This window comes from Aythya ferina (assembly GCF_964211825.1).
Source record: "Aythya ferina genome assembly, chromosome: 9".
NCBI classification, from domain to species: Eukaryota; Metazoa; Chordata; class Aves; order Anseriformes; family Anatidae; genus Aythya; species Aythya ferina.
Window position 1 is genome coordinate 24,310,313 of NC_140305.1, and position 11,743 is coordinate 24,322,055.

Sequence of the window (11,743 nt, forward strand, 5' to 3'; positions counted from 1 at the left end):
ACAGTGCTGCACGGATCTAAGCCAAAAAGACGAGCTATTCCTTTTCATGGACAAAAAGATCAATTTCCAATGTCATTTCTACACCAATTCAAGAAACTTACTGCATAACCATTAACTGTCAGGACCACCTTCATATAAAAGGTTCTTAGGAGTTCCTTGCTTCACCCACCTCGCTTATGGGTGCATGCAGAATAAAGCTGACCTCTGCATGAATTCCCGTTATCCCAGACAGCCTGACAAACTGGGCAGACTGGGAAAGCTGCAAGGAAAAGTGCTGTGGCAGCGGCTGAGAGCTGCACGCAGGTATTTATCTCCTGGTAAATGCCAGCAGGGGGAGAGTCCTGCACAAAGCCCTTTGAAGCTTGGGAATACAAAGCCCTTGAACGGAGCACACTCAGGAAAGGAAATATTATTTATTGACTGGTTTGATAGATTGACGATATATTTGACCAGGCTCATCGTATCCCTTAAGGTGTGCAGGCATGTGCAATGAGCTGCCTGGACACTGGGACTGAGGCTAAACCTCCAGCAGCTCATGTGGTAAGGCAGAATTTCACCCAAATTCCATCAGAGTTCCATGAGGAATTCTTCAAAGCCATCTGAGCTACCAGCAAGGGAAACACTTCCACAAAAAAAAAAAAAAAAAAAAAAAAATACAGTGAAGTCCTAAAGACTAGGGGGAAAAAAAAAATAAAAAAAAAAAAAATCAGATGAATTGCAAAATTTCCCGAAACACAACAAATGAATCAGGTTTTGATGTAAATTAAGAGAAAAGACTGTGTGCATTTTTCTGGTGCATTTGAGCAGCACAAAAGCTAGAAGCAAGCTGACTAAAACTAAAATAAAACTTCAATCCACGGATAACCCCGAAACTGACTGGAAAAACAGCTTCTATTTCTGAGTGCGGAAGGCCAACGTACTGTCACTAATGGAAAAGGCAGCCCTGTGAACATGAAAAAGAATGTGAACATGGCTGGTAAATTCTGACTGCAGTTTAGTCTTATTTAAAGTTCTTTATCTACATTTCTGCAGATTTTGTAAATAGATTCCAGACTGCTTGTTTTCTCTCCCTGCATTAACGCTAGAAAGTAAACAGTCCCTTCCAAACTCCCTTGCAAGTCCCATTTCAGGTCCTTAAAAAATCCCAAAGATATCACAGATATAAACATCAGTGAAGTGTACATTAGCTCATCAGTCACTGTCTTTATCTCGCGGTGACATGTTAATGGAAACAATCATGAAAATGAGATTTCCCTTTCCTAGCAGGTCAGTTTCATGGCCGTTGGCTATCAGAAGCTGGCTTTTATTCAGGTGCTGGAAAACCAGAAGACTGGGAAAAAAATGGACTCATCTGACAAGACTGAAAAAAACGGTGGATGGAATACATCAAAATTCACTGGATTATTTACACTTCCATCTGCCATGGCCTCCAGCCTGGCTAGCCCGATGGGAAATGCACCAGGAAAATGAAATCACTGGGGATTACTCCGTGTGTCAGAAAAAACCAATGTCTGTAGTCAATGTTCCCAAGTCCTACATTTTCCTCTAACTCTCAAAAGAGTCCAAATGCTGTCTTTTGATAAAACGGGGATGCCCACTTCCCTCTTGGACTTTTTCGAGTAGGAATCAGGATTCCCCAACCTAAAACCCTATGACACAGAAGCCCCAGCAGGCTGCCGTGCCCCAGCTGTTCTCCCATTTGCGCGGTGCTCCCCCAGGTTGGACTCTCCCCGGCTGTTCACACCTCACCGAAGGCTCAGACCCTAATCGCTTATATGCGGTCGCTCTTCCTGCAAAACACATCCACCTGCATGAGTCAGGCTGCACATTATCATTGTTTGCATTTCACTTAGTGGTTCAGGCTGATCTGTAGAACAAACAAAACGCGGAACCAAACCACGCACACATCCCTGCCTCAGAGCGCTTCTGTTCCTTGCTGTCAGGAGGGGGCTAACAACTCAAATGTCATCCCCTTAATCACACGAACATTCATATTATCAGCAGCACTCAAATATTATTTTCTTTGCTTTGTAAAATGCCAGCTGTCAGGAATCGCAGCACTCTCCAACTGCAAGTTTCTTGTAAGGGGGATCATCGGGCAATTGTTTAAAGTTGATTACTGATTCAACAATTGGTATCTAACTGATTTGGGATCCTAATATTTGCTTTAAGCTGTTACTAGTGAATATTTTTTACGCTGTCATCTTGAGAACAATGGGGCATATAATGGTGTGAGGAGCTTTTTCTGGGGATTGCAGCAAAGGGCTGGCTCAAATTCCTGTGCTTCCAAGTCAAGCAGGGCAAGGCAGTTCCCAGCGTGCCCTAGACGTGTCGTGCTGCCAATGCATCTGTGGCTCCGAACAGTTCTGCTAATTCCTTGTCCTCTTGCAACAAGTGCACATTTTAATGCATCTGCTCCCCTGCGTTAATTATTTACAAGGGTAATGTTTTGGAGCCACTAAAGCGACAAGGCTGTTTGAGTCATGAAGCACCAGAAACAAGATGCTCAAGGTCTGAGCGTGTCCTCCGTATTCATCCGCACTAGTAACCACATTTTCTCACCTCAGCACAGCACGCTGTTTTAATTTTGCTCTGCACCTACACAGAATTTCTCATTGGTGTTTTATCCCCATTCTTATCATGACTGCCAAGTGGTTTAGAAAAATGCATCTTCATTTGTATCCAAGAGGTAGAAGTCAGTCATCTGTTATTCTACAGCCAGAACCAAGGTCCAGAAAGCAAATGTCAAAACTGTGCTGAGTTTCCAGTTTGGGATACCTTATTTTTGATATTTATTATTATTATTATTATTATTTTTCAGATTAAGGAGCACAGCACTTTCTATATTGAAACACAGCCCTGCTTGTCTTCACCTCAAATTAGGACATCAGCCAACAGAGTTCAAGTGATTACATAAGCTGGAAACTCATACAAAAGCAGATGAAAGGTCAGCTATCAAAAGCCAGGTTTAAGTGACTTCCCCTAACGCCACAGCCTATGACCTCAGGCAAAGATAAGTTCAATTTTACCAGGAGCATTCACCTCATGAAGTCCAACCTTTTTATTTCTTCAGTTCCTGGCCACTAATAAATGACACTGTGTGTTAAAACGAACTTTGTATGCATTAGTGAGCTTCAGTCACAGGACAAAAAGGTCATTCTTGCCTAAACATCTGCAGTTGGAATGTACTTTGTAGCTGGAGAGGTAATAACATATGCCTTGCCAGGACATTCCTTAACTTTTGGCAACCAAATGACTGGGCTGTGAGTTGTATAGGACAACCTTCACTGTACATTTCCACAACTTTGGATCCCTGATCCATTAACTGGTAGGTTTATATATATATACATATAAAATCTGCTGTCCGCTCTATTTAACTGCTGTGTTCATTGGATCATTCATGAAAAAAACTGTATAAATGTCAGCTTATGAATTCCCTGTTGTAACCTCTGAGTGTGCTTCCTATGGTACAACATGGCTCAGAAAGGACCTATCCCTCTTCTTTCCTGATTGCATCAAGAACTTACTCAGTAATTAATCAAAGTAATATTCCTCTCCTAGCTACTACTTTAAATATTTTTTTTTAATATATTACAGTCTTTTTTAGGTCCAAACCTTTCTATATTGGGACTTTCAATTCAAATTTGCGTAATAGCTTCACATAATTGTCCCTTGCTCCCAATAAATTACTTATTTTAACTAATTGGTTTGCTCATGAACAATCACAATTTACATGAGCTGAAGATGAGATGTAACTAGCTATTACTGAATGTAGGTAATATTTGATTAAGCAAAAGAGACAGAGACTCATTTCCTTTCCTTCTCAGCATTTGTTAATGATATTGCCAATTTCTACAAGCAGATAAATTAGATTTACCATAACAATTACATGTGTTTGGAATAGGTTTTAAATAATGATGTTAATTCAGTGTCCTCTTAAATTTATGATGTCTATTCAATGAGTATAAACCCATAATGATTACCAAAAGTGACAAATGCATTCACATGTTGTAGCTGGTTAAACAATTAATTGTTCTTCAGCACAAAGTCATCAAAACTAAAGGCATAGACTGGTTTTATAAAAGGTAATGCAGGCAACAGATGGACACACAAGAAGTTCAGCAACTTGAATAACTGCAAGACTGAAGTATAAATCACTTTCAGTGATTTCAAAGCCTCAGTCCCAAGATAAAAAAGTGTCTCATGCTACATCACAGCTCATCCTGATGAGCCAGGTAAAGCAACAATGCACAGGACATCTCTGAAGGACTCTTGGGGAGGAAAGGGAGCTGGATTTGGATTCTGCGTGATGATATTAATAAGCCTACCGTGACTACTTTGTGAAAGTAATGGATACTGAATGAAAATAAGGCAATTTGAAACACCTGTGGTTTTGAACAAAAGTTTGAAAATGTAACTTTGAGGGCTTCAGGAAGCTTCCTAAAGGCAAGGGAAAAGAAAATGAATTTTTTAAAAACATCACTATTTCAAAGCAATTACAATCACTTCCTGGGTGCTTACCTCTCAGCTTTGAACAAGCCCCCTATCTTATAATTAAGAAAGCAAGGCATTCAGTTAAATTAAAAGACAATGAATAAAAATTTGAAATACATCTAGACAGAAGTCATACCAGCTTGTTGTACCGACTGCTATTTAGTACTGGTAGATGTAGAATATTTGAATAACAAAGTTTTAAACCTCTTTTATGTTGTTTTTCTTTTAAGGCCAGAATAATGCCTGTGAAAAAAAACACAGATCAATGAGTTGGATATGTTCAGAAAAAGAACTTTGGAGTACGCCTTTGATTTTTTGTTAATGCCACTAGTTTAGCTTGAGACAAGCAGGTTTTTCTTTTTCTTTCTAATAAGATACAATAGCAGAGAGAACTCTTGACATCATGCTGGTGAGGGATGAATCCCATAAAACTTTCCTCACCTCTTTATGCATGACAGCAGCATTTGGGAGCAGGGCCCTAGCACAGCCATGCCGTGTACTTGACCTAAAATCCAGCAGTGGCCTCAGCAAGACTGGGTGAAGGAAAAGGCCAAGCAGGGCGAGGGCAGCACCTCCTGGGTGCAAACAGCAGCCTGCGGACAAAAATAAAGGAATGGGATGACCAAGAGAAATGAGTGAATAAGGGAACTGGGGTTGTTTAATCTGGAGAAGAGGAGGTTCGGGGGAGACTTTATTGCTCTCTGCAACTACCTGAAAGGGAGGTGTGGGGAGCTGAGGGTCGTGTCTTCTCACAGGTAAGTGGTGATAGGACTAGAGGGAATGGCCTCAAGTTGTGCCAGGGGAGGTTCAGGCTGGAAATTCAGAGACATTTCTCCTCAGGAAGAGCAGCCAGGCGTGGGGACAGGTTGCTGAGGGAGGTGGTGGCGTCCTCATCCCTGGGGGTGGTCGAGGGAAGGTTGGACGTGGTGCTTGGGGACACGGTTCGGTGGCTGACGGTGCTTGGGGGATGCTTGGACTAGCTGATCTTGGAGCTCTTTTCCAACCCTAATGATTCTGGGATATTAAAACGGCACCTCTCGGACCCACAGCCCTCACACTGAGCCCCCTCAGAGGGGTCGCTGCGGGCTCTGCAAGCCCCGTGCGGGCCGGACAGACGCGGCGGGCACCCAATGCGCTCAGCCGCTGCCTCCCCGAAGGGAGGGGAGAGAGCCGCGGCCGGGCCCAATGAGGCGGCGCCCGGAGCGGGACTTCCTCCGGGGAACCGGCGGCGGCTGCGGCGGGGCAGCGGCGGCGACACGTAAGTGAGGGGCCAGGGGAGCTGCCTTTGTTCCCCTCGGGTGGCGGCGGCGGCGGGGCCGGGGCCGGCTTCAAGGAAGGAAGGAAAAAAGGGGGAGCCGGGGATCCCCGGATCCGCTTCAGCCCGGCCCCACCGCCGGGGGCAGCCCCCTCCGGTCAGCCCCTCGCAGCCCCCTCCGAGCCCCGCGGCCGCAGCATGCGGCTGGGGCAGCGGCCCCGCTCCGCCTCGCCGCGCCGGGGCCGCCGGCAGGAGGAGAGCGGCCCGGGTGTCGCCACGGTGGTGCCCCGGGGCTGAGGAGCCCTCCCGGCCCCTCTGTCCCTCCTCCACCCCCCTCCCGGTCCTCCCTCCCTCCCTCCCATGTCTCCGCCTCGTCGTCCGCCGCCTGCAGCCGCCCGCCGCTGAGCCGTGAGGGGCGGGGGGCCCCCGGGACCCCGCCGGGGGACATGGGCAACGGGATGTGCTCCCGAAAACAGAAGCGGATTTTCCAGAGCCTGCTGCTCTTGACCGTGGTGTTCGGCTTCATCTACGGGGCCATGCTGTACTACGAGCTGCAGAGCCAGCTGCGGAAGGCTGAGGCCACGGCGCTCAAGTACCAGCAGCATCAGGAGTCCCTCTCGGCCCAGCTACAAGGTACCGCTGCCAGGCAGGTCCCCTGCCCGTACACTCTGCTGGGGAACCCCAGCTCCAGCCATCCCGATGCTTGCCAAGTTTTGCTCCTTGCCTTCTTCTCCCCCTCCTCTCTCCCTGTGAGGTTTTGCTGTCAGGCCGTGGTGAGCCCCCAGCCCCGCTGACGTCAGTGGGAGGTTTCACGGCTGGTTCCTAGAAAGCTCCCCTATTCCCTCGCCCCCGCACGCTTTCTGGAGTGCCTCTCGATCCCCAAGGGCTGCAAATCGCTTGGCAGTTCCTGGTATAAAAGGCAGGGATGCTCCCATTCGTGTCCTACAGACCACATCCAGTTCTGGGACTTCTGTGTGCTTCTGTGTTGTCTCAGCAGTGCTAGTGGTGCTGAGCGGCTACTCGGCTGTAAAAAGGGAAGGCTGCAGTTCCAGGAAGACAGCGTGAAAGTTAAATAGCTCCAGCAGGGTGAGGAATATTGTAATAAACATTTTTTTCAAAGGGTAAGTTATTTGGATAAAGCTATTCCATAACTGTTGAAACAGCCTTGAATTTCTTGGCTTAAAGTTGCCACTTAAATACAGATCCGTATGTATCTTGGTTTGAGGCTGCACCAAACGTGGGCTTTCAGTGCTTGAAGATGAAAAGATGCCGATCTCTGACACGTGCATGTCCCGAAATCAGATGCAAAATGGCAAACATCTACATGAAGTATCAGCACTGTAGGTAGGGCAAGACCTCAGCACCTCGCTAATTGTCGGGTGCAAAGTTATCAGCCCAATGTGTACAGAGTCCAAAGACAACCTTCAGAACAGGATTTTTTTTTCTCGAGGTTGTGTAAGTCATGAATACAGGTGATCTGCTTCAGTTCAGGGCGATCTTCTGCCATGCTTTTTTACTGTGGAAGTGTACGTAAGAGCACATCCAGAAGCATACTGCTTTTATGCAGAAATAGCAGAATTAGGCTTATGCTGTTAGATTCTCTTAGCGGTTTGTAATTTGGAGTATGCTTATCTGTGATCTGAGACCGTTGTTGCTTCATATTTCAATTTCAGGAAATAATGATGCAATGCCTTGGAAAAAAAAAAAAGATAAAATCCTTCATTTTTTGTCACTGAAAAGGCCTGAGTGTTTGGCTGGGAGATGGGTATGTGGCAGTGGGCTAAAAGGCTACTTTTGCTAGTCTGTATATTTGCCAGCGGTATTTGAAGGGGAAACAGGAACATCTTGTTCTCAAGTTAAAATTCAACAAGTTGGCTTTTTCTGTTGCTGTGGCTATACCAAGGAGGGTCATGCAATAAACTTTGTCCTAACAGCGATAGTCTCTTGATCAGATGCATTGGGTCTGGATTGTGAGTTTTAACTTTCCCCTTCTGAAACGTTATTTTAAGTGGGCATCTACCCAAATGAATTCATGGAAGCAGCAGGCAATCAGTAGCTGATGAACGCAGCAACAATGATGCACTGAAAAAAAAGTAAGAGAATAATTATATAAAAATGCAGCAATGAGAAATGTAAAATATGAACCAGGATCTGAAAATGCAAATACATTTGATTATCAATGAAATATCTTTTAAATTGTTCTGGGATGCGTGCCAGTGTATCAAGCCTAATAAATAGGGATGTTTAGCTATGCCTAATGCGGTAGCTGTAAACTTTGGGGAAAAAATACTTACAATTAAATCAGAGCATACAATGAAAGATATGATTTAAAAATAAAATTGTTTCTTAAAAATTGTTCTGTGTTGTGGCAACAGTTAATGGAACTAACAGAGGGTGAGGCTGGGAGCTCCAGGCACGTTAAATGCAGCAGCAAGCGTTAGGTTCCTGATCTCCTGCTACAGTAAGTGGAAGCTACAAAGTAAATTTCTCTTCCCTGCATTTCCCTGTAGATTTCACATGACACTTGCTAGGATGAGCTGCCTTGTGTCATCACCAGCATTTCTGCAGAAGGAGTTCATTAGGGATGAGAACATGGAGAAGTCAGGATCTATGCCCAGTTCACCCTGAGATACACAAACACCACGTTAACTGGTGAAATACAAAACCAAAGCTATTTCTGAACCTTTCCCATTTGTTAAACTCTTTCACATGGAACAACAGAAGGGAATTTGTTTTAAACAGAGAAGACTTGAAAACAATGCAAATGCTAACAGAAAACCTTGTGTTTGCAGGTGCAGCATCTGACTGCACTTTGAACTTTTAAATAGCCTGGATTTTAAATCAACAATGTCTCTGTTGCCAAACAAAAAAGCTCTGCAACTATCTAGGCTACGTATCTTTGCTGTCCTTCACATTGCAAGATACATTTCCTTGGATTTATCCTTTTAGGAGAACAATAAAATGTGTCATTGCTACACTTGCAGCACAACTTCTCTTCCTCATGACGTAATTGGTTTCTCAAAGATGCTGATACTGGTGTAGAGATAACTTTGGGACTTGCAGTGTGCTGGGAGCACTGAAATCTTTAAGAGGGAAGCAGTTAAAAGGGCTGCTTCACTTGCATAGTAGTGCCAGGAGGAAAAGAGTGGGTGTATTCACAATGCTTGATTTCTTAGTGCTTACTGCTCTTTTCTGGGTGATTGAATAAGACTTTAAAGCTCATTACAAGCTGAGGAGAGAATTGAACCTTGGACTTCTGCTTCCTGAGCAAACATTTCATCAGTAAGCTTTTATTTAATTAAAAAAAAAAAAAAAAAAAAAAAAAAAGAAGAAGAAAAAGGCAACTTCTTAAAGTTGGCCTTTTGAGGATCCTGAGGCTGTATTGTGCTGGGCTGGCTGTGCTCCTGGAAAGCCTGCAGGATTGAAACGCGTGGATGCCAGCGAAATACCACCCGGTCTCTGAATCTCGTTGGGTTTCGTTGTGGCTGTTCGGGCCTATAAGGGTAGCTGCTTTCCTGATTGTGCACAGAGGAACGCTGTTAGGGCTTGCGGGTGAAATATGAGTCGGTTTGGGAAATGCTTAAGGCAGTGTAGGTGACTCCTAGGTTTGTATATCCAGTCAGAGTTCGGTGCCAGAGTTTTAGACTTGAAAGCCTTTGGTCTCCCCAAAATCTTGAGAAGGCTCCTCGGATATAGCTTGGAGTGTAGCCTCCCTTAACTTCCTGCTATCTGCTGTTTTCTCTCTCTGTAGTTTTTCAGGTTTTTCATCTGCGCTATGTAATAGGAACCTCCCTTTCAGTACTTGCCAGTTCTTTATGCCTGAATGAGCAGTGTTTTCTGTTTTTGCTTGAAAAGCCAGTCTTTTTAGATTTTAATCTTTTTCACTTGCTTTGTTCAAATGCAGCATGTGAAGCAGGCTGAATCTGCTGCACGCTTGGGCAGAAGCAGCACCACAACCTGCCATGGCAGAAGGTACAGATCACTGAAAAACAGTGATGGGAAAGGTATCAAAATCATTTAGCTCATGTGCTGATCTGAAGAATGGGGCATACGATGGTTGTCGTAGGGAGCTTTGCTTTCTGTGGAGCTCACAGCTTAAGGTACTGGGCTGAGAAGTGTTTGTGCCTCCTGAAATAAGATCAGGTTGCTGTTCGAGCAATGATTGACTTGGGAAGCCTAGGAATAACTGGCTGGAAAAGTTGGATCTTTAGCCCAGCTCACGTTGTAGCAGATCTCGTGTTTGAAAGCTAGACTTCCAGGGCATTTCATGAAAGAGAGCGTCAAACTTCAGTATTATCATCTCTTAACAATGTCCTGATGGGCAAGGAGAAAGCAGGGCTGCTTCTGTAAGTAACGAGGGGAATGCCAGAGGCAAGATTTTGAGATGACACAGAATCTCGTGACTGCTAAGAAAACTAAGCCATTGTTATCTTAAAGTCCTTGTTTTCTGGCAGGTGTTTCACAGAGGAGCGGATCTCCCCAGTAAGCTGATTATTTTAGTCTCATTCTCTGAGCATTATGTGTTTGAAACATGAAGATAATCTTACTTAATATTCCTTAAAATGATTAAAACCAAAACTTGATACTGTTCACCTCCTGCAAAGATGCATCAAACGAAGTCTTAAGCTACTGGCTTACTGGAACAGACTTCAGTTGCTAGAACAGATCTGCACTGACAGCTGTAGACAAACCCGATCATATCTTTGCTTCAAGATTTAATGTACCTACAGGATTTATTTATTTATTTATCAGCCTTTGCAACTTCTGGCTTCTCATCTTCCGGGTATTAGGTAATTCCTTGTGTACTGTTTTAATCTGTTTAATCTGTTTCAATCCCTAATCCTAATAACAGCATACATTTAGTGTCTTTTACTCCCTTATTTTCCTGCTCTTAGAGTTTAAATGTCTGATGGCTTCAGGTGATCTCTGCAGGCTGAGGCTGTGCGAGGCAACCCAGCAAGCTCTTGCAAGTTGAGAGCATGCACTGTTGTAGACAATGTCTACCACAAAACTATTCCATCCGATGCTAGAAAGCTTCACCTGAACAGCAAATGAAGATTCCTCTGGGCCTTTTGTGCTGTGTGTCCTAAACCAAGGCCCCTCCTTGCAGGTGACCCGGTGAAACTTCACTATATCTGTAGCAGCCAGGTGTAGAGACTCGCACAATGTGGCACCGTACTGGATCCATAGATTTCCTAACTGTTCATAGTGAAGTACTTAAACATGGAGATGTTCTTCATTCTTGCACTCCTTTTTGTAGCACTGTATTGAAACTTGTTCCTTAAGTTGGCTGAGCTAGAACTAATTACTTCTGACAGTTTGTTCTTCATGTGCATCATCCAAGTAGAATGACACCTGTGCAGCTCCTGCATGGTTTCATTGTTCCTTGTAACAGCAGCCTGAAGTCCCGTGAATCCCGTTAGTGTCAGATTGTACCTAACGCTATAAAACGATCCCCTACAGTTTTAGGAAATGGGTCAAACTGAAAAAAAGTGCAGAGCAACCTTTAACGTGTGTACAAACTTAAGGAAGTTTGTCTTACATGCCAAGTAAGACTCCAGTGCCTGTATGTTGAACTTGCTGATGTTGAGGGCAACATGCACCTGCTAAAGTGAGTCTTCTGCATCAGTATCATGCTAAATAGCAAAGAAGGCATCCCTTGTTCTGCTACCATTGCAGTATCCTGCTCCCTTATTCTGAAGTGCTGTGCTTGTTCATGTTTAGAACCAATCTAAATATGTATGTGCCTGTTTTGAAGACAAAAGACCTGTAGATTTAAGGTTACCTGGAGTTACCAGTATTTCTTCATACTCTGAGCACAGAAAAGGTGCTGGAGCTTTGAGTTCTGTAACCCAGGGAGCTGCTTTGCTCCTTCTAGGCCCAGAGGGATAGGTCTGGGCAGCTGAATTCCAAGACTGGAAAAAGCAAATTGAGAAGATGCCCATAGTTACAGTTCTGTGTGGTGGTGGGTGGGTGTTTTTTACTCCTGTAATA

At 44.4% G+C, this 11,743-nt stretch overlaps 1 protein-coding gene across 2 annotated transcripts in view; it reads left to right on the plus strand.

Moving 5' to 3' along the window:
* The first annotated feature begins 5,719 nt into the window (after nucleotides 1–5,719).
* The window catches only part of GOLIM4 (golgi integral membrane protein 4), a 32,510-nt gene continuing 26,486 nt past the window's right edge, over nucleotides 5,720–11,743 (plus strand). For both annotated transcript variants that reach the window (XM_084529591.1, XM_084529592.1), the window contains exon 1: nucleotides 5,720–6,382. In XM_084529591.1, coding sequence (XP_084385717.1) covers nucleotides 6,196–6,382 — 187 coding nt within the window. In that variant the 5' untranslated portion in view covers nucleotides 5,720–6,195. The remainder of the gene's footprint in view (nucleotides 6,383–11,743) is intronic.